General features: G+C 37.7%; 2 protein-coding genes across 2 annotated transcripts in view; both read right to left on the bottom strand.

Annotated features, from left to right (window-relative positions):
• The window catches only part of LOC109707904 (oxysterol-binding protein-related protein 1C-like), a 41,848-nt gene extending 22,370 nt beyond the window's left edge, over positions 1-19,478 (bottom strand). Inside the window, exons 1-4 of the mRNA XM_020229442.1 lie at positions 19,378-19,478; positions 14,753-14,848; positions 12,485-12,924; positions 10,359-10,514 (exon numbers count right to left, since the gene is read on the bottom strand). Coding sequence (XP_020085031.1) covers positions 10,359-10,514; positions 12,485-12,924; positions 14,753-14,848; positions 19,378-19,429 — 744 coding nt within the window. The 5' untranslated portion in view covers positions 19,430-19,478. The remainder of the gene's footprint in view (positions 1-10,358; positions 10,515-12,484; positions 12,925-14,752; positions 14,849-19,377) is intronic.
• On the bottom strand, positions 19,383-21,113 carry LOC109707912 (oxysterol-binding protein-related protein 1C-like; the record flags this gene model as incomplete). Its single annotated transcript, XM_020229455.1, has 3 exons — positions 19,383-19,501; positions 19,810-20,166; positions 20,298-21,113. Coding segments are annotated over 3 exons (1,194 nt in total), but the record flags the coding sequence as incomplete, so codon positions are not given.

Genomic DNA, 21,444 nt, shown 5'->3' with positions numbered 1-21,444 from the left:
CTTCAGTTCAAACAAATTTTCAACCAATCAATCTATCGGTCGAAGCTAAAACCTTCCTTTGCTAATTCTGGTGATGGAGATCGGTTTTGATCTCAATGCACATTTTTGTGAAATTCTTAATTTCAATACAAAAGGATTTGGTAGTTTTTTTTATATCAGTTTTAAGCAATTTTTTTGGCTCAATTATGAAAGATTTGTTTTTTAAAGAGAGAGCACTATTGAAAAATGGGATTTATAAGAGGAAGGGTTAATATTTGGATAAAATCTTTAGTTTTAGTCCTTTTTCTACTCTCCATCCGTTTAGTCATGCTTTACGATTCTTCAATATTAATGGAAATTAACTCTTCAATTCTTCATAATTGTTTTTGCTAGAAGGACAAAGAGGTATGTTGGCAGAGTTTTTCTTCATGTTTAGTGTGATAATTAGCAGAAATTTAATGATCATATTGGTGTCCCGCCTCTCACTGTAGGAAGCACTTACCATGAACAAGCATCTGCAAAGAGAGTAATTACTATTTTGATTGATTGATTTCTACATTGAGAACTGAATTAGAACTCAGAGAAGTAACTATTGCTAATTGCTATACCAAAGTCATGTAAGACTCCTCAGTGCCCTTCGAAATGTCCATTACTAGATTCGTAACTCATTCCTCTCTCTTCAGATTGCAGAACATTGGAAAATAAGTGCAAACCCTGAACCTTAGCACTTTTGCAAACTGGTGCCTGAACTTTCATTTTTGGCTGTTAGACGAAAAGGTCCCTCTTCTTAATCGGAGTTACTTATCACACAGCCAATTTGGTCGCTTCTATTGTATATAAATCTTCTAAAGCTTTTAAACATAAAGAAATCTTCTTTTTTTTTACTGGAACATGAAGCATGTGATTACATGCTTCTCTGGCGGCGGTGCCACTGTAAATTGCATTGGGGGAGGGAAGATTATAAGCAGTTTCAGTTTTTTTTTAAAAAAAAAAAAAATTGGATGTCTTTGGAAACGCAATACCTAAGTGGGCCATAATTGGATTTCTTGACTGACTATTTCCTTTGATTTCCTTCAGTTCCAAGAAAGGGTTTGATGATGTTTTCAATGTTTTTATTTTCTTATTTTTTTTACTACAATTTTCCTACCGCATAGTATATTTTAAATTAATGTTGGTAGCTTCTGACCAACAAAGATGTTATATATATATATATATATATATATATATATATATATATATATATATATATATATATATATATATTGTGTATTTCCATTTAACCAGTTCCTCTTATCAATCTTGAGGCAGTTCACTTTTTACTTTGTTGTTGCTTTATTATTTTTTAATACTTGATGATTTCAGATACTTTCTAATAAATTCTACGAACGTAATATTAAGTTTTTTATTTGTTGGCATTGGCGATGATGACAAAATGAATAATCTGATGATTAATATGAAAAGAGTATATACATGGTAAGGCAACTTGGATGGCAGTTATGCAACCGTTGCAACCAAGGATTTCGTTTGACAAGTGATGAAGCAAAGATTGAGATAGTTTATATTTGTAATTGCTTATATATTTGGCGATTATGACAAAATGAAATAAAATTACGGTTGAATGTCAATGAAGATTTTACACAGTAAATTAACTAGGATGGCAATTACAAAATAATTGCAACCAGTTATTTTTGTGTGACCTACCTGTCTTACAGGACGTTTTTTCTCAAAGACTTTTAACATGAGAAAAATATTATTGCTGCTTGCTAATAATCTATACCCCTTATGAAAGCCCATTCTCTTTGTCCACGTGGCAACATTAGCTTAATTTAATCTTTTTGTGGGCCCTACCTGTCATCTTAAGATACTCTATTAATTAATTAGTGCGTGGGGCCCACCCAACCAAATTTCTTTTCCTCCCTACTCTGCTTTCCATTTAATTTTCCCTGCTTCTAATTAACTTCGTCTTCCACCTCCGGCTCCTTCGCTCGCTCCTCTAGATGCCCGCTCCAACTCCTGATCGCTTTCTGGACAGAATGATCAGTCCTTTTTCCCGTCGCGCCCGTTTCCGTTAGCGACGCTTCGTTTCATTCACCCCCCAAGATGCCGCTCCGATTCCTGTTCCCTCTCTGGACGAAATGTTGGGCTGAGTTTCATGGTCGGCGCCCTTCTTCCAGTCACACCCTTCCCATTAGCGACGCTTTATTTCGGCTTATTCATCCCCTCTGGTTACGAAAATGGTTCGAATTCATTCTCCGCGGTCCCTTCTTGCTGCCTTTATAATATGCCTCTGTAAAAATTTTATTTGCGGCAAAAAAAAACTCTATTTCTCTGTCGATTGGGTATCAACTAGGATGGCAGTTACTAAATAAATGCAACCAGTAATTACCCCCAGCAAGAAATATATAAGCTATTGAGAACATATAACTATACGCGGCACCTTTTCTCGATGACTTCTGAAATGAGAAAAATACTATTGTTGACTATTGATAATACTCATTACATGTCTGAGCCTATAGTAAAAATTGAATTTTACTACCTGTTTATCTTTTTCGATTTGCTCAAATTTCTACTACTACTGCTTATACTCCTAATGATGTATATTTTACCATTAGTTTAGGTTTGCATTTTTTTTCCCCTTTCTTTTCTATATCGTTTCTTACTACAAGTTCTTGCTGATATTTCTCTAGCTTCTATTTAACCTTAGGTGCTGCTTCTTCATTTTATTTCACTTTATATCTTTTCGATTATTGTGATGATGTTTTTTTTACTTCTATAATCAATTTTCGAAGTTGCTGCTTCACTTGATCTTTTGCTACTATTGTTTCATCTACTGCATATGTGGATTGGAAAAAGACATTGCAAATTTACTATTAGTTCTAATTTATTTATTCTTTCTTTTGTATACCAAATACTTTTCATTACCTTTCATTTATTTACATATAATTTCTGACAAAATCAGGTTTTCATTAGTCAACATGGAGGTATTTCCTTAATTTAGGCAGGTATACTTTCTAATTAAATTCTATTTCCTTTCCTTATATTCGGACTTTTGTACAAAATACGTTTAACTATCTTGCTTAATTGTGTATTTGTATGGGATTTGTGTCTACCCTATCTGCCAGCTTAACTTATCTATTGGCTTAACTGATATTTTACAAAGTAAATTAACTAGGATGGAAATTGCGAATAATTGCAACCAGTGTGTTCTGTATATTATTTTTTTTATTGTTGTGATGGTGTTTTCTTACTATTCCTGTTTAAAATTATTTGACTATAAGTTCTGCAACTTATATTGTAAGGTACCGAACTTCAAAAATTATGAAGTTACGGTGTACACTTGGTTGGGAAGCCATTTGAATGGTTCCGGTGAAGTTCGGTGAGATTTGGAAGCATTCGGGCGTTTCGGTGCGCGTAGGCACGAAAATGGAACCCGAAAAGCTATGTTGGGCCGTGAACTAAATCCGGCATTAGCGGGGATAGAGATGATGAAAACACGCTCGAAAACATGTTTGGAGAGTCTCGGTTCGATTTGAAAAGAATCGGAGGTCAAACGAGCGAAAACGAGCGAAAACGGAGAAGAAACGGTGAAAAAGCTGAAAATTTGGCTAAGTCCTAAAATGCTGGAATTCTGGACCTACGGGGACCGGACCCTCAAGTCCAAGGACCGGTTCCCTATACAAAAAAAGTGCCCCGCGAGGGGCAATGCACTAAATGCATTGTTGGAGGGGTTTTTGGCAAAATTGTATTAGTTGGACCTACAAGAGGGGTCTAGGGCTTGTTTTCTCTCATTTTCCTCCACCCTCTCATCCTAAGTGTAAGGTACCAGACTTCTAAAACTATGAAGTTACGGTGTATATTTAAATGGTTCCGGTGAGGTTGCGGTGCAACGTAACATACCGGATTTTAAATATAAAAGTGAAAATAAATAAAATAGTATGAGATACTATTTTTATTGGATTTAGATAACTGAAATACAAGTTGGGAATGACCTGTGCTGAAATCGGAGCGAAAACAGAAGATTTAGAATTTTCTGTAAGAAACGGGGCAGATAAATTAGCAGAAAATGCACAGTGTCAGAAAATTATGAAAATTGGCGGAGATGTCAGAAATATTTTTATGAGGCTAGATTTAAAGTTTCATATTTTTCTGACACCCGTAGAGAGAGAAATCGAATCCGAAAGCTATCTGATAAAGATTGCAGTTCGGTACAGTTTTCAGTGACCAAACGGGGTCGAAACTGAAATATTAAAATTTCTTTGGACTTATTAAGTGAAACCGAACATGCCTGTCAAATTTGAGCGAAAACGGACATCCGGAAGGGCTCCAACGAAATTTATCAGATTTCAAGCTGCCCGTAGTGAATAGTGTATAGTTGAGGGGCAAAATGGTAAAAAGGGATTTAATCCCTTTTCTTCTTCTCCTTCCTCAGCCGCAGCAGCCCCAAACCGCATGCGACACACACACACACACGCATGCATGGAAGGGAGAGAGAGAACTTCCATTTCTCTCTCTAAATCTCTCCCAAAATGGATGGATTTGGTGGAGATTGAAGCTTGGAGGTGGATCGCCTTCGTCTTCTTCATCTTCTCCATGATTTGGAGCTAATTTTGAGGTAAGCTTTTGCTACCCTTTAATGGTAGATCCTTAATGGTTGGTTTAAATAGCTTAGAAATGGATTTAGAGGAATCCTAGCATGCTATCTAGATGATTGATGCTTAATTCGTGAAGGGATTTGATGATTTCTTGCATAGTTGCAACCTAGGGCTCCAAAATACAATTTTTGCTAATAGATGGGTTTGATCTAAATTGAACATATATAAACCTAATTGCTAGGTAACGAAACGCGTTGGCGAAGACGGATCGGCAATCCGACGAGCCGTTACAAAGTTATTAAAGAAACGGACGTTTAGGCTTCGTTTCCGCCTGGAGGGCCGAGGCGATGTCGTAAAATCATGAAAACGGATTTGAAGCACCGTGGCACATAACCGAAGACCTTTAATTTCCGGATCGCAAATCGGAGATCGTTTGGGTGGTCGCGCGAGAGTTCGAGCCAAACCGGGTCGCGGGTGTCGCGGGCGGCCGATTGCAAGTGACTACAAGCAATCGGAGAGTAAGTTAAGGTGGGTTGTGCTTACCGAAGCGACTAGGTCGCCCTTATGTCTAAGAATATTAAGAATTCGTGTTGATGCATATAAGTGTTAAACAATGCATGTTAATGTGAATGCTAAGTAGAAATGCATAGTGAGCAAGTTACATAATGCTAGTAATGCATGATAATAATGTAATGCTAGTAATGCATGATATGATGTAAATGCTAAAGTAGATGCATATAAAAGATTATATATATGCATGTAAACTAGAAGGATGCATGTAAATATAATGCATAGAATGAAATGCATGTTGATGACATAGTCTAGAAATGCTAAATGTAATGTGCATGTTAATATGATAAGAAACCATGCTAGTAAGTGAATGCATATTAATACATATGTGTATAATGAGCATGTTGGATAAGATTCGTGTACATGTAGACTCGAGATGACAATAGGATGTCAAATAGATCGAGTGGCACCTAACCTAGTGTTAAAGAACATAGGTTGTGAATGAATCTAGAGTCATGTGAACTAGATCGAGTGGCATCTAACCTAGTGTATAAAACATAGGTTGGACATGAATGACAATGAACCTAGTGTTGTTGAACCTAGGATGAATCATGAGTGGCATCTAACCTAGTGTTAAAGGACATAGGTTATGGATTGAACCTAGAGTTAAGTAAACCTAGGTTATGTGATAGAGACGTTGAACCTAGAGTCAGTTGGACCTAGGGTGAAAAGGACGTTGGACCTAGATAGGTCAATGCTATAGGGTTTGAAACCAACCCTTGAGTTATGAAATGGATTCCGGAATCCCTAGTGATGTGGCCGCACATGGAGCGGTGGAAATTGTGGTAAAAGAGATGGCAAGCGAATCATAACTGCAGGTATGTGTGGTTCTCCTCGCCTGGCAGTGATTCAACGGGTATGTGTGGTTCTCCTCGCCCGGGATGCCATGAGAATAAGCTGGAATTGGGTATGTGTGGTTCTCCTCGCCCATTAGCTTATCGGATGATGCCGCCTAGGTTGACTTGAACCATTGTTGGGTGAGAGCGATGTGGTCGCTGCCAGATGACTAAGTTATGACTTGAACCATTGTTGGGTGAGGTGCGATGAGTTCGCCGCCAGATGGCTAAGTCATGACTTGAGTTGTTGTTGGGTGAGAGCGATGAGTTCGCCGCCAGATGGTTAAGTCAGATCTGCGGTAGGCTGCGACGGCAGCCAGGCTGAGGTGCAGCCAGTGCGCGGACTATCCGCGGATGATTGACTCGAGGCCGAGTCGGGTGGTTAGCTTGATTAGGTTAATGGGAACCTTATAAGCTAGTGATCGAGGCAAGAACCTGAGGTAATAGAGACCTTAGAAGCAAGTTGAACTTGAGTTGAGAACATAAGGTAATGGAAACCTTACAATTGAATGAAATGACCTAAAGTAGCAAAGTAAATGTAGAATTAACATATCTACTAGTTGTTTATGCAGTTGCATAGTTGCATAATGTTCATATTGCATTTGCGAGGCAAGGTATGGTTTTATTAATTGCATAGTCAAATATCTATCTATCTGTTTATTAAACTAACCTGCAGTTGCCTCCTTGGACCTATTGGTCGAGCTCCTCCCTTGGGTGGCCGTACCCACTGGGAACCATGGAGTTGGTTCTCACCCCACGTTGTTTTGGGGTGTTTCAGGTTCGCACGTGAGCGGCGCGGCGGCGCGAGGAAAAGGCGTAGCTCCATAGATAGCGCCCTACCCAGAGACCAGAGATAGCAATACCCCATCGACATAGCCTAAGGGTTTGGGAAATGAAAAGAATACAGTGTATCAATTTGTAATAAGCAAATGATGTAATAACTTAATTGCATTTGGGAGTTGGATGTAAAGTAAATGTATTATTGTGAATGCATGTAATAACATAGGATGTGTTATGTTGTGATACTTTCCTTATGCAATCATGATTGATATCTGTTCCTGGTTGGAACCCTTGTAATGTTCATTGTATTGATTGCGACGCCTAGGACGTACAGGGGAAACTCTGTCCGTTCGGCGGTTTGTCGACGCGCTCGAACTCGGCCAAATAGGCGGGGTCGCGGGGCGTGACACTAAGACACCTCTCTCTCTCTCTAGAAGCTCTCTCTCTCATCAAGGAAGGAAAGGAGATGAGGGATTGGTGGAGAAGAAGCGAAGAAAGAAGAACTTCATCTTCTTCCCTTGGCCATTGGAGCTTGTTTGAGGTAAGCTTTATACCCTCTAATGGTAGATCCTTAGAGATGGGTTTTAAGCTCTAGAATTGGATTTGGGTGAACCCTAGCATGCTAGGGAGTTGATTGATGCTTGAATCTAGAGGCTACATGATGGATTTTTGCATAGTGAATACCTAGGGCTCAAAATGGCGGTTTTGGGAAATCTAGGGTTTTGATCTAAATTGAATGATTCTGACGCGTTGGCGAAGACGGTTCGTCAATTCGTTGAGCGGTTGCGAAGATATTGAAGGAAAAGCTTTTTTTGGTTCAGATTGCCGTAGTTCGCGGCGCGGCTTCCTAAAATCACAAAAACGGAACCCTAGCCTCGTGGTAGCGATAAAAGGTGGGGGGTGTCATCCCGAAGCAACTGGGCTTCTCCTTACGTCTAAGTATCTCTATGTTGATCAATTATGCATATTAAGCATGATGCATTATAGGGTGCTCGATTAGTGTTATTACATATTCTTGCGTGCTAGTGTAATATAGTGTTGTTGGCTTAGATACTTGTACCTAGTATGCATGTGATTGGGACATAGTGTAGTGAAACCCTATAATGACAAGATTAATGTAGATAGACTCTAGTTGAAAGAACACCTAGTCATTGTGTACAATTAGAGTATTGAGAACGAGTGGCATCTAGTTAATGTTAAACTTGACGAGTGGCATGATAAGTAAAGTATAGAGAAAATACTTGTCGTAGGTGGAACCTAGGGATGAGCTAGTTCCCAAGTGATGTTGTCTAGAGTGGTAGGGTATCCTCGGTGACGGGGATTTGATCATACTCATATGTCTGTTCGAAGCTTGGTGTGATCGCTCCACACAAGCAGTGCACTCCGGAGTTGTCACATGATAGGGATAGCCTTTCTGGGTCCCGAGGGATAGCCTTTATGGGTCCCACAGACGGTCTTGGGAGAGTGAGCTGATCCTTCCCAGGTGAGTAGGGTGAGTGAGCTGATCCTCACCTGTTAGATAGAGATTGGGTTGTGGTACCTGTGTTGAGTCGGGCGAGTGAGCGGATCCTCCCCGTAGAGAGTGTGTGTGTGTTGTGAGTCTGCTGAGTGAGCGGATCCTCTCCGTTGTGACTAGATTGTGAGTCGGGCGAGTGAGCGGATCCTCCCCGTAGAGAGTGTGTGTGTGTTGTGAGTCGAGCGAGTGAGCGGATCCTCCCCGTAGAGAGTGTGTGTGTGTGTTGTGAGTCGAGCGAGTGAGCGGATCCTCCCCTGTGACTGAGTAGACGTGTGTGACTTCTTGACATAGTATCATGTGGTAGATTGCATATTATGTTGTAGTTCATACATTTGACTATTGATGGCATAGTAGATCTTAGTTGCAGTTCAATATCTATCTATCTATCTATCTATCTATCTGTGCCAGCTTAGACCTAGTGGGAAGATCGGCGGAGTCGGCGGCCGAACTCACTGGGAACTATATTTATATAGTTCTCACCACGTGTGGTTTTGGGGTACAGGTACACACAAGAGCGGACCGGCAGTTGATCGCGGTAAGGGCTTAGCGCACTAGAGGTTGTAGTAGTAGCTTTCTTACCCTTTGCATTAGAGTTATCTTGTACATACTTGAGAGTAGATGATGTATAGGTGTGAGATATTTTGGGAAATTGTAAACTTTAAGTTTATGTTGTATTTTGGAAGAATGTAAAATAATCAAATGTATTAAAGTTGAATGGATGTAATAGATTAGTATCTCTCTTTTATTCACATATTTATTACTTGTGATGCTTGCTCTTTAGTTAATTAGCACTGGTTGTGCTCTCGCTGTTGTTGTCTGATTGTGTATGTAATCAAGTTGTTTTCCTGGGCACTTGTGTACACAATCTCGTTGTTTAGCCGTGGGCGGACAGGAGAGGTGCTGTCCGTTCGGCGTCTGTCCGACGCGCCCAAACCGGCCAAAGTGGTAGCGGTTTCGGGGCGTGACATATATATTCTAATGAATTTTGTAAGTTGCTGCTTCACTTGATTTTTGTATTACTACAATCGCATATTTTTGGGACAAGCAGGTTAGTAACATTTCTTAACCAACTTTTTCTATTAGTCATATTTTATTCTTTCTTTAATTTTTTACTGACTATTGCCTTTTCTTTCAGCCAACTCTTACACTCTTTCCTCGGCTTCTACAATTTATTTGTTTGTTACTCAAAATTTTTTATTTTTTTTATGTATTTGCTATTTCGCCTTTAACTGTATACCATATTTTATACTTAAAATAGTTGCTACTTTTATTATTGTGGTGATAGCTTATATGTTACGAGGAATGAAAAAAAAATGTTTTTTTTTTGAGAAATAGGTAGCTCGCTGCTCGCTTCATTCATTAGGAATGAGAAAAAAATGTCATACTACTATTTCTACTATTTACTCCTAAATCTTATGTGAGTTCATTATATTTTATATTTTGAAGTTTTTCAAGTATGCCAGACTTTTGTTGTTTAAAGCTGCTGAATTACAATTGCTTTTGTCTAATTTAACTTCAAGTGCTTCTTCCTTCTTTTGCCTATTGTATGTAAGCTGATTAAATTACTTTAAGCCCTCTCTATTTAGGGATTTGTGCACTGCTAGAATGTGTGGCCTTTTTTTCGCAAACTTATGAGGCCTTCTTTATATTTTTTTTTAAAATCATTATATGTCTTCAAGTCTTGACAAAGAAAAAATTTTGCTACAACAATATTTGCCCACCGCATCGTGCGGGGTCACTACACTAGTATATATAGAAGTGGAGAGTTGGGGGACACGTGTCACCATGAGGTTCCCCCAACTCTCCTTTAATGTAATAGAAATAGATTAGAATTAAAGAACTCAAAACTTTACGTGCATGGTTTAAGATATGTAAGTTCGAAATTTTGTTAAAGACGGCAAAAAATCATGAGCACATAGAAATGAATAGCACAGGTGTAACAGAGTAAATGTCATGATGCACTTGAGAACTACCAATGAAGCAAATCTTTAAAATCAAGAAAAGCAAATAGAAGTTTATGATACTAGCAAATGAAATAAATAAAATGATAATGCAAAAACATCAGAACCGCTATAAAATCCGAACCTTTTCTGAGAAAAAGCGAAGGCCTTTGTCCGGATAATCTGCTTCATATGTCTCCCCAAGAAGTGGATTGAAAGGCTTGCAGCTTCTGCCATCAGTTGATGCATATCCAGAAACAGCAAATGCAGCAACACAAAGGATCCGCATAAGATTATTTCCCTAAAAAATGATAAAACATTTTAGGATTATAAACCATTAGGTGGAAAGCTGACTTGTACATAATCGCATGAATATGATGGTTTAACAAGATTAAGACTTTCAAAGGAAATATTGAATCAACAAGATGTACTAGCAGACAAGATACCGACAAAAAGGCATTCTACAGTATTCCACTATTAATTCATATTAGTCAATTATAAATGAAATCAAAACTATATTCTTGGTCATGAATGATAGTAAATAAACTGCCAAATGAATGTAAAATTTTATCCCAATCCCAAAGAGACAGCACAGTAATTTAAAATCAAAAAGATTAAAACGATCCAACTAAATCCTTGGTCCATCACTGAAAGATTTAAAACAAAATTTATACATTTCTCTTCCAAAAATCATAAAAAGAGATCTAGCAAAGATTTAAATCCTTGTCTATCATTGAAAGATAACAATCCAACTAAAAGCCAACTTAACAATGAGGGTGAATCTAGGATAATCTACAAAACCCAATAAAAAATCCAACAAAACTTACAAAGGGATTGATCAACTTCCACAACATTGGGAACCAAACAGTACACAAAGATACAAAAAAGGCAAAAAACATAATTCAATTTTGGACTACATTAGCGAATTATTAGCGAAAAAAAGGATCACGCTCCTCTTTAGATAGCCTTCTTCATGTTGATTTCCTGCTCTCCAAAGTCGGCTAAATTTGGTGAAGAAAATACTGCAAAGGTAACTAATATGTGTCTTGAGCAGGTTAGAGCAGGCTCGTTAATTGGTCAGCATAGGAAGGTCCAAAGTTAAGAGCTTTTCATCTCTGTTCCTGCTTAATCCCTGGTTCTTTCTAAACCTAATATAAGCAACCCAAATTTAAATTTTTATTATGAGAATCTGAAAATCTTGCAATTTGTATTTTCCACTAAAATTTAAACCATTAATGGATTACTATTGGTTCCAAATATTCACAGAACTACAAAATCTACTGATTTATCAAGGAAAAAAGAGCATTTCGCTTTTTGATTTTTTTTTTTTTTTTTTGTTGAGAAAGCAAAGCATGAAAAGGCAAAAACAAAGAAGAAAGGAAACTTTGCAATAACTTGGTTGATTGACCAACATGAAGAAACACAAAAGTGCTTAGATATATACAAGGTCAAGGGTTCCCATGATTGAAAAAGCCCCAACTCCACTCTGTCTAAAATTACCCTATAACTACAAGAACAAGTTCAAAACAACAAAACTACCTCAAGAATGTGTTAAAGGAACTGTCCTTTAGAGAAAGGGAGAAAAGGATGGAGTCATATTTCTCTTTAGAATAAGCTCCTCCACAATGTATTGTTTGAAGAAGGATAAGCAATAAAGAAAGATGCAACTGGGTGCTAAGGCTTGCTCTGAACCCCTTTACTGTTGAGAAACCAAAAAATTCACCTTTTGGGGTAAAGCCAAATCCACACTAAAGCAGTATAGCTAGCATTGTAATGATACAGGTTGCGATACCTTGATAGAAAGGCAATATACAGCACCATAGACACTAGCCTCCAGTCGCAATGGTCAATACACTCCCATGCCAAGTGACAATACTGGGTTGGTACAATACAACACGGGTTGGAACAAGAGGATTGGTCGGCACGTGCCATCCTTGTTCAGTTGCTTTACAATACTTGCCATCACAATGTAAAATATTGTCTGAAAAATACTAAATAATCCTAAGTCACCTTTAACGGTTCCACATTTGTTAGCTACTAAATATTCTATAACTTCAAACTATGAGAAAAAGGCATGTTCCATAAAAATGAAAAGAAAGGGGAAAAAAGATATCATCATAAGGCCAACACAATAGAATACGTAAAAATCAAATAAAAGTAGAAATTCATAACACAAAAGACTTCAAATAATACCATAGTAAATACTATTTAGATTTGTCCTTCAAAACTATTTACTGAAAGAAAAGGATAGAAAGTAGTGCAAGAACTTACTTTTCTTCCCCATTCATATGCATGGTCAAGAAGGTAGGAATATTCAAGATCTTCGAAACATTTTTGTAAAGATGAGAGTGGTTCGTTGAAGTACACAGGGAGACAAACTCTGGTGAGATCTTTTCCTATATTATCCTTAATCATTGACCAGAGACTTACTCCCTTCTCTTTCTCAACCGGATTTGGCAGCTTTTTACGCCTTCTTACATAAGGATAACTAGTCCCAACTGACTTCATTGAGGGATCAATCCCATCATCAGGATGAAATTCTTCCTCATCAGAACCATTTTCCGATCTATGAAAATCGGATCCACTGCTTTTGAAAGAACTTGACGAGAGAAAATCTCTTGTATCGAAATATGCATTGTCTTCATCATCAGTCTCCTCTTCAGCAGCATCATGCCTTTCGTTATCATCATCAGATTCGCTAGCACTTCCTTCTGAACAAAATTATGCTTAAATAAGATAACGAAAAATGGAAAGTATACTAAATATCAAATAATTAGTAGAAACTGAATAAAATTCATCATAATTTCAACTGTTAGTTATTCTCCCTCCTTAAGTCATTTTCTATTATCATTTGCCTTTACGTCTAACTTTTAATTTTTCCTCCATTACGATCATCAGCCTATTCTCCCTACGGAATAAAAATGTATGAACAATTAGGAGGATTTTTGGTAAACATGGAAATTAAAAACGTGTAATATGCTAATATTCTTCTCCGAAAAAGCTGTTAGTATTAGTTGCACATAAATATGACAGTAAATTTCGATTGATGACATTAAGACAATATATTGAAATCGAGCAAAATACATCTAAACATTAAATATATGGAAATAGACACTTTCAAATGCATCATACTTTTTGAGTGAACCTAGTGCGAAGGGAACAAAGTTCTAAAATGTGTACCTAATAATGTGAAGAGCATTCATCATTATTTTAAGATAAAGCATGTCTGTCACTAAGCATGGCTAGACATTTGTAGTGATAGTTGCTACAGTTTCTACCACCTCATTGGCTTACATACTTTGCACTTCAAGTTAGCTATACACATTGTCAAAGTCCTATATCAACTCACTGTTAATGAAAAATCAAAAAGATAAAAGAGAAAATATAGAATTTCCGAGAAAGATACAAGCATTTAAGTTAATGAAGCAAGTATAAAGAAATGACGACAGTTAAGAAGAAAGAAAGAAATTGTCCCCCGACAACATGTCAATAGTGGAAGAGGAAATATGTAAGATACAAATTACACTTACAAAGTGAAATTAATCGAAAAGTTGTTTGAAACTTCAGATGAGGAAAACAAAATAAGTCAATAAAACAATTAAGTCCACGCCTCCACGGTTAAAAATATATAGAACGAAAGGAAGGACAATACAGCGATATTTAAGAATCTTATTGTTCAAAATTTCCATAAAAAGACTTAATTAGAAATTATCGATTGGTAAGATCATATGTGAGTACTATGATAATATCATACTAGTAATTAGCAACAGAGAAGCATAAAATCTCTATGATACACAGGAAGGAAATTTCCATGTGCTAATAAAAAGATGTATTGGACACCAGATTTAGGAATGGTACAAAAGGACCTCATACAAACAAGAAATGTCTCATAAAGTTCTGCTGGCTACAAAGGACGCCAGGAAATCAAACTTCAATAAACCTCACAGCCTCTAAGCAATATGCAACATACCATTTGTAAATGATCCTTGAGGTATACAAATTACTTTTGTTTCCTGACTTATGTTGCCAGCACCACTCTATAAGGCTTTGGCTACTAAACAACATTACATTAGCAAAAGCTAGATTGTTGGCCGAATAGATGTCTTACACCTGTTTAATCAAGGATTATTGGACAAGTATTATGGTTCTAAAGTATTGCAACCTTAGTTTAACTACTTGCGAATGGATTTTGCTGGAAACAAGTAGATAATTCTGCAACAAAACAATGAAAACAAGAAGTCATGCTAATGTTAATGCTATTGATCTGTAAAATTGCAACCTGAAAATGCATCAGAATGCTGAATAAAATGAAACGACAACAAATAAAAGATCTAGTCAGTGATAATAAGAAAACATCTAATAAAGCTAGATAAAAATAAAATAAAATGGATGATCATGATAAATTAGCTTTAAAAGTAGCAAAGTTAAATCATTATGATCATTTAAAATGAAATTCAGCTAATGGTACAATGAAGTAGGGTAGTATCAGATATTATTATAACAGTTGAATATGACAAACCATTCAACCATTTGTCATACCACTATATTTCTCATTCCTTGATCTAGAAGCAGATCCATACTCTTTTGACAGTCTTTGGCTCTCATCAACAAGGGTGTTCTCCAAATCAACCTTTTCTGTCTACATATGAAGGCATTAAAACAGTATTTTATCAGCAGACCAGAACAAACAATATATGAAATAACATTAACAAAGAAAAGAAAGGAAATTCAAACAACAACATTAACAAGGAAAAGAAAGGAAATTCAAACATCAAGAAAAGATAGTGGATCCTCATTAAAACGTTTGTACAGTTAAAGACTCCCTGTTTAAGCAATTTATTTGAGAAACATGGAAAGTAGTTACAGCCATGAGCACGTGAAATTAGTTTTCTCGAAAATGATTAGTTACCTATAGAAAGTCGAAGAACATGGAAGAATAAGTAGCTAGTTCATTGGAAGAATAAGTAACACCCTTTTAATTCATTAAGGGTTCAATTATAACTTGCAGTTGGCCATGGGACTTGCAGTTGGTCCCCCATGACACTTAAACAACCCTTGGGGGGGCCGTTTGGTTCAAGGTTTGTAATATTACAGGAATGTTGTATTACATTTTGGAATGGCAAGTTTATTACTAAACTTATCATGCCACTTGGGTTGGGAGGTTGTTAAGGACTATCTACTATTGATCCCTATCAAAGATGAAAATGAGAATACCTCTTAACCCGTAAAAATCTAGTATTCCTACCACATAGAAATCTACAACAATTCCACTAATTCACTAATACCTTTTAATTGAGTTGAATGGTAATGATTTAAATATTTTCAATAGAAAATATGAAGAATTATCTGAATATTACAAACCATGAACTAAACGGGCCCTTAATGTAAATTGTCATGTCTACAATGCAAAATCAAAAGTTTCATATCTAGAACTGAAACAATTATTCATCTCTCCATAGGTGGGGCCATAGGAGTGCAAGGGGGTGTACGTGATTGCCAACACCATTATCCTCTATGTTGCACAGATAAGGATACGGGGATACAGATATGACACGATACGGATACGGTGATACGGCAATTTCTAAAACTTCTAGGATACGATACGCGGGATATACTTAAATAAAATATTATTTTAAATATATTTAAATGTATGTTGATTATATGTAATGATATATTGAGAACAATTAGAATATCTAGACTATATTAAGGAATATATTCTAATATGCATTAACTTGTATAATTATTCTACATATGTTCATAAAAAAAGATAATCAATCATATAAAATAATAATTCAAAAAGTATCAAACCAACTATCATTCAACTTGATTAAATGATAACAATAAATATATAGTCGCACAAACTAGATAATTAGCCATTCAATATATATGTCTGATTTGTTAGTTCTATTATTAAAATAGTAATAAAAAACTATGCTAACAATTTAATAGAGAAGGAAAAAAAAAATCATATTTTCTATAGCCTTTGTTGCTTAATACTAGGTTGACAAATTAGATGGAAGAGAGTAAATACTGTGTGAAGATAGAACAAGAGGGAGCGCCTTCTACCATTCAAGAACAAAAAGATAGATGAAATGACAAATTGAACGGATATTGGTGTTTTTCTCACTCTTTTCCTTCTTTCCAATAGGTTTGGACGTGAGCTTTTAAAAAAATTTTAAGTTTCAATCATTTTAGACCAAAAAAGAACCGGGCCGTGTCCCCCCCGTATCCCCCCGTATCCCTCACGTATCCGAGCTGTATCCGATATTTTTTTATTTTTTAAAAATGCCAGATACTTCATTCCCGTATCGGACACGTATCGGGCGCGTATCAGGCGCGTATCGGTATCCGATACGTATCCGATACGGATACGGCATGAAATTTGAAGTATCCGTGCTTCATAGATTATCCTATAAACACATGTACCTCACTATATGAAAGAATATTTTTCTTCAAACTTATTTGAGAACTTAAAGCCCATTAAATATACAGCATCTAGTAGTTACAAATTTGAAGAATTGGCAACGAAGATGTGGATTTTTATAACGTGCTTGAGCATTAAGTATTCAAAGAGAAAAATTCCCTTGTATATATGTCCAATACTTATGGTAGGTAGTGGTAGGTGGAATAGTGTTTGATTCAAGGACTATTAGTAATCAAGGAGTAGATCCAAGGGCTAGTAGTAATCAAGGAGTAGATCCAAGGGCTAAAAACCGTGGTGCTTCTAAAAGTATTCTAGCTCAATTCTATATATATATATATATATGAGTGCGGCTAGGATGCTTATGGAAGCACGGAGGGCTCCGTGCTTCCACTTTGTTTTCGATGTTCGGACTTTCGAATCGACGATCGGCTCCGTTAGACTTGATCTAGAGTATTTGAAGTATCTAGAAAATAAATTTTGCGATTTTTCGATATCATTTGCCTAGTGATCGAAGTGGCTCAAAATCAACGGCTGAAAATAAAAATCTTACAAAATATGATGATATGACATTAAAATTTTAGATCAAAGTTATTGATCTTGTTTTATATGGTATAAAGAATTTTCTATCAAAATTTCACGTGATTTGGATATTTCTACACCGTTAAACTTGCAACCGGCTCACCACGGCATTAAAATTATTGATTTTGAGCCCCTTCGATCACTAGGCAAATGATATCGAAAAATCACAAATTTTATTTCTAGGTACTTCAAATACTCTAGATCAACTCTAACGGAGCCGATCGTCGATTCGAAATTCAAACATCGAAAACAACTTGGAAGCACAGAGGTTCCGTGCTTCCATAAGCATACCAGCCCACTCATATATATATATATATATTATATATATATTATATATATAGAGAAGAAGAGAAAAGAGAGAGAGAGAGAGTTGAGCTAGAATACTATCGATAGCAAACGAGCTCCGTTGCCACCATTTGTTTTCGATGATGGAGCTTCCAAATTGACGATCGCACCGTTGAATATGATCTATATCACTTAAAGTGTTTAGAAATCAAATTTCAAACATTTCCGATATTGTTCTCTTATCCATCGAGTGGACACAAAATGAACGGCTGAAAATGAATATTCTTTAAAAAATGATGATAGGAGTCTTGTAATCAAGATCAAGAGTATAGATCTTGTTTTAAATATTTTAAATATTTTCGAACAAAAATTCAATGATTTGGATATCTTTACACCGTTAAATGAGAAAACGCCTCATATCGACCATTAAAATTACAAATTTTAAAACCCTTTGATCATTAGGTAAATGATGTCGAAAAGATTTGAAATTTGATTTCTAAACACTTCAAGTGGTATAGATCATGTTCAACGTGCCGATCGTCGATTTGGAGGCTCTATCATCGAAAACAAATGGGTGGCAACGGAGCCGTTTGCTATCGATAGTATTCTAGCCAACTCTATATATATATATATATATATATATATATATATATATATATATATATATATATATATAGGCTAGGGCTACTATACTCTTATGAGTATAGTCCTTTGTACTCATAAGTTTTCGGTCGTTAGATGACGGAATGTGCGGTTAGGATAATAGTGATCCCCGATTAGAATAATAGTGGTCCCCTAGGGTTGAGTGGGTTGTTGGCAGAATAGTTTGATCTAACGGATGGAAATGATCTAAGGAGAAGATCTAACGACCGAAAACTTATGAGTACAAAGTGGCATATACTCATAAGAGTGTAGTAGCCGGACTCTCTCTCTCTCTCTCTCTCTCTCTCTCTCTCTCTCTCTATATATATATATATATACACTGTAGGGAAAATTCCACGATATATATTGTTCCTAGCTTTATTTATACTCTCTAGGTGAATCATTCTCATACCATTGTCCCTGGAAAAATTGTTATGATTCTCAAGTAACACAGGTTGATGTATAAGTATGGCCCAAAACAAAGCATTCTCTAGCACACTAACTAGACATCCCACTGTCCAGTTAAATAAGGATCCATTTGGTTCAAATTAACAATTCACCTTTAAGGGTCTCGTAGTGCTTCATTTATAGAGATGACTTCTGACCTTAAATCTGATTCTCCTCTTTATTCTTTCATCAACAAGTATTGCTCGAAAATAGTATTCTTCTACAACCCTCTTTTGGTTTGTGAAAAATCATGCAACCAACTGCTTACTAGAATAACAAAGCTGATCTGGTGAGAATCAGATAACAAAACCTCACCTAACCAAATTCAACCCCAATAGGACTTAATTTGTCTAGATAGTTAGACCCTAATGACAATTATTCCACAATGATCCATTCTGAAATCAAATCAATACAATTCCAGACACAACTCCCATCTAACCCAATCTAATCAAAAGATGAATTTCCATCAGTGAATCAACAATATAGTATAACGTCCACAATGGTAGAGACAAAATCACAACAGTAGGTAAAGCTGTAAAAGTTTAGGAGGTAAGCACCATTTTGAACAAAACTATTATGTTTAAAAAACCCTAAAAGCTGGCAAGCTAGTAGCAAGTCCACTATAAATGTATATATACCCATTTGAGAACTTAGAGCAAGTATGCTACAGCACTTGCATAAAATTGAGAAGAAGCTCCTGAAAAACATTACACTACTAAACAAGTCATTCCCAAATAAAACGCTCAAATCAATTTCAAGCATAAAGGCGATTGCTTTCATCACTCACCAAATGCCGAAAAGTACAAGGTTATGCTCCAATAAGTAATAGCAAACTGCATGAATTGTGAAATCTAGAACTTAATCATCATGTGAGAAAAGGCTAGCTAAATTCACGCATCTCTCGCCTGGCACTATAGATCAAAAAAAAAAAAAAAAAAAAAAATTTAGTCTAAACAGGATTGAGACGAACTCCATATGTGCTATTCAAGAAACAGAGAATGATGAGCAGAAGAGGATGGCAAAGGATGCAAGATCCATAGCTTGTAAAGGAGAAATCGAAGTCCATATGTGATATTCAAGGAACAGAGAATGATGGGCAGAAGATAATGGCAAAGCATGCAAGATCCATAGCTTGTGGAAGAGAAATATTCAGGCAAATAGTCCAATTAGCAGATGAAAAGAAAGAATGCGTGGAACAACGTACATATAACGTACATACCTCGAGCTGGCGGAGCGTTTCGAGGAGGAGGGCCTGCTTCTGCTTGAGGACCATGAGCTGGTTCTGCAGCGCAGCAAACTCGCTGCGCATGATCTGCTCGCAGTCCTGGAGGGCGGACTCGCTGACCCCCTCCTGCAGAAGGCGCTGCCGCAGACGCTCCGTGGACACGGCGGCAGCGTCAACCGGCGCCATGAGCTCACTGTTCGACATCCTTGGGAACATCTCCTTGACGGCCTGCAGCGCCTCCATCCACGACGCCCTGTCGTCCCGCGTCTCGGCCCTCAGGTGCAGCCTCTTCGTCCCCGTGAAGATCGAGAATCTCTTGTCGTCCGATCTGCTCTCCCTGATCGAAGACACCTGCAGAAGAAGACTAAAACTAAATCTCAACAGCAACAACGACAACAACGACAACAACCGATTGATGAAAACTAAATTTCATCACGTCTCTCGGGATCTGATACTGATAGGAAGGGAAGGGCGGCGCTCGCCTTGAGGTGGACTTCGCCGATGGGATTGCGGGCGAGCGCGTGGGCGTTGCCGTCGCGGGGGCGGGAGAGACGGCGGACGGACTCCTCGCCGATGACCTTGGATCCCTTCTCGGTCTCGCGGTTGACGTCGATGCGGTCGGGGCCGTGGATCTTGTAGTAGGAGAGGACCCCGTCCTGGAGCACGAACCACCGGGGGCGCCACCCCTTGCCGTAGTTCACCCACTTGTGCAGGATCCCGGAGATCCCCCCGCCCACGATCTCGTTCAGCTTCACGTCGCCGTGGAGGTGGTTGTGGTGGTGGAGGTGGAGGGGTCCCCCTACGAGACCTCCGAGGTCGTGGAAGGAACCGCTGCGGAGGGAGGCGGAGAACTCGGTGAGGCGGCGGCCGTTGTGGTGGCGGTGGGGGGGGTGGCGCAGCAGAAGGGATGCATCGAAGAGAAGGAAGGAAGGAGGGAAGGAGAAGAAGAGGAGGGAAATGGGAAGGGGAAAACGGAAACGTAACGGAAGCGGAAGCGGAAGCGGAAGCGGAAACGGAAACGGGATCGGGGGTGAAAGATGAGAACGGATCGCGGGAGAATCGGGGCGCGATCGGGCGCACGTGGTGACGCCGAGAAGGGAATGGGTGAGAGCGGTGGCAGGGGAGAGGAGGGGGACGGTCGACGTGGCCGCGGGAATCGGCGACGGTTTCTTGATTCGGTTTTGCGTGGGGTTGAGGGTAAGCGCGGGGAGGCAGGGGTGTGGGTGTATGATGTCTCGCCGCTGCGTAACCACCACCGCGACGAGGCGAGAATTACAATTATTATTAGTTAATATTAATTAGTTAATATTAATATTCAAATTTTGTTATATTTAATTATATATTATTATTATTATTATTATTATTATTATTATATTTTTAAAAGAAGAAAGAGAAAAAGAGCGTGGAAGAGTGTCGAGAAATGATGCGACAGGAATATTACAACGCCGCGGGAAATAATGGCTATTGCTTATTGCTTATTTTCTCCGCCGTGATCAAAGTGGCAACTGACACTTGGGTTATTTATTATTATTATTTTTTTAGGGATAGACAGCATATTATTAATTTTGTTTATTTTATTTAAAAATAAATTTAGCTAAAAATATGAATAAATTAGAATTGGAATTCGAA

The sequence above is a fragment of the Ananas comosus genome, linkage group 1 (assembly GCF_001540865.1).
Source record: "Ananas comosus cultivar F153 linkage group 1, ASM154086v1, whole genome shotgun sequence".
In the NCBI taxonomy this organism is placed as follows: Eukaryota; Viridiplantae; Streptophyta; class Magnoliopsida; order Poales; family Bromeliaceae; genus Ananas; species Ananas comosus.
Note: the sequence above shows the minus strand (reverse complement) of the source record. Positions and strands in the feature narration are given on the sequence as shown.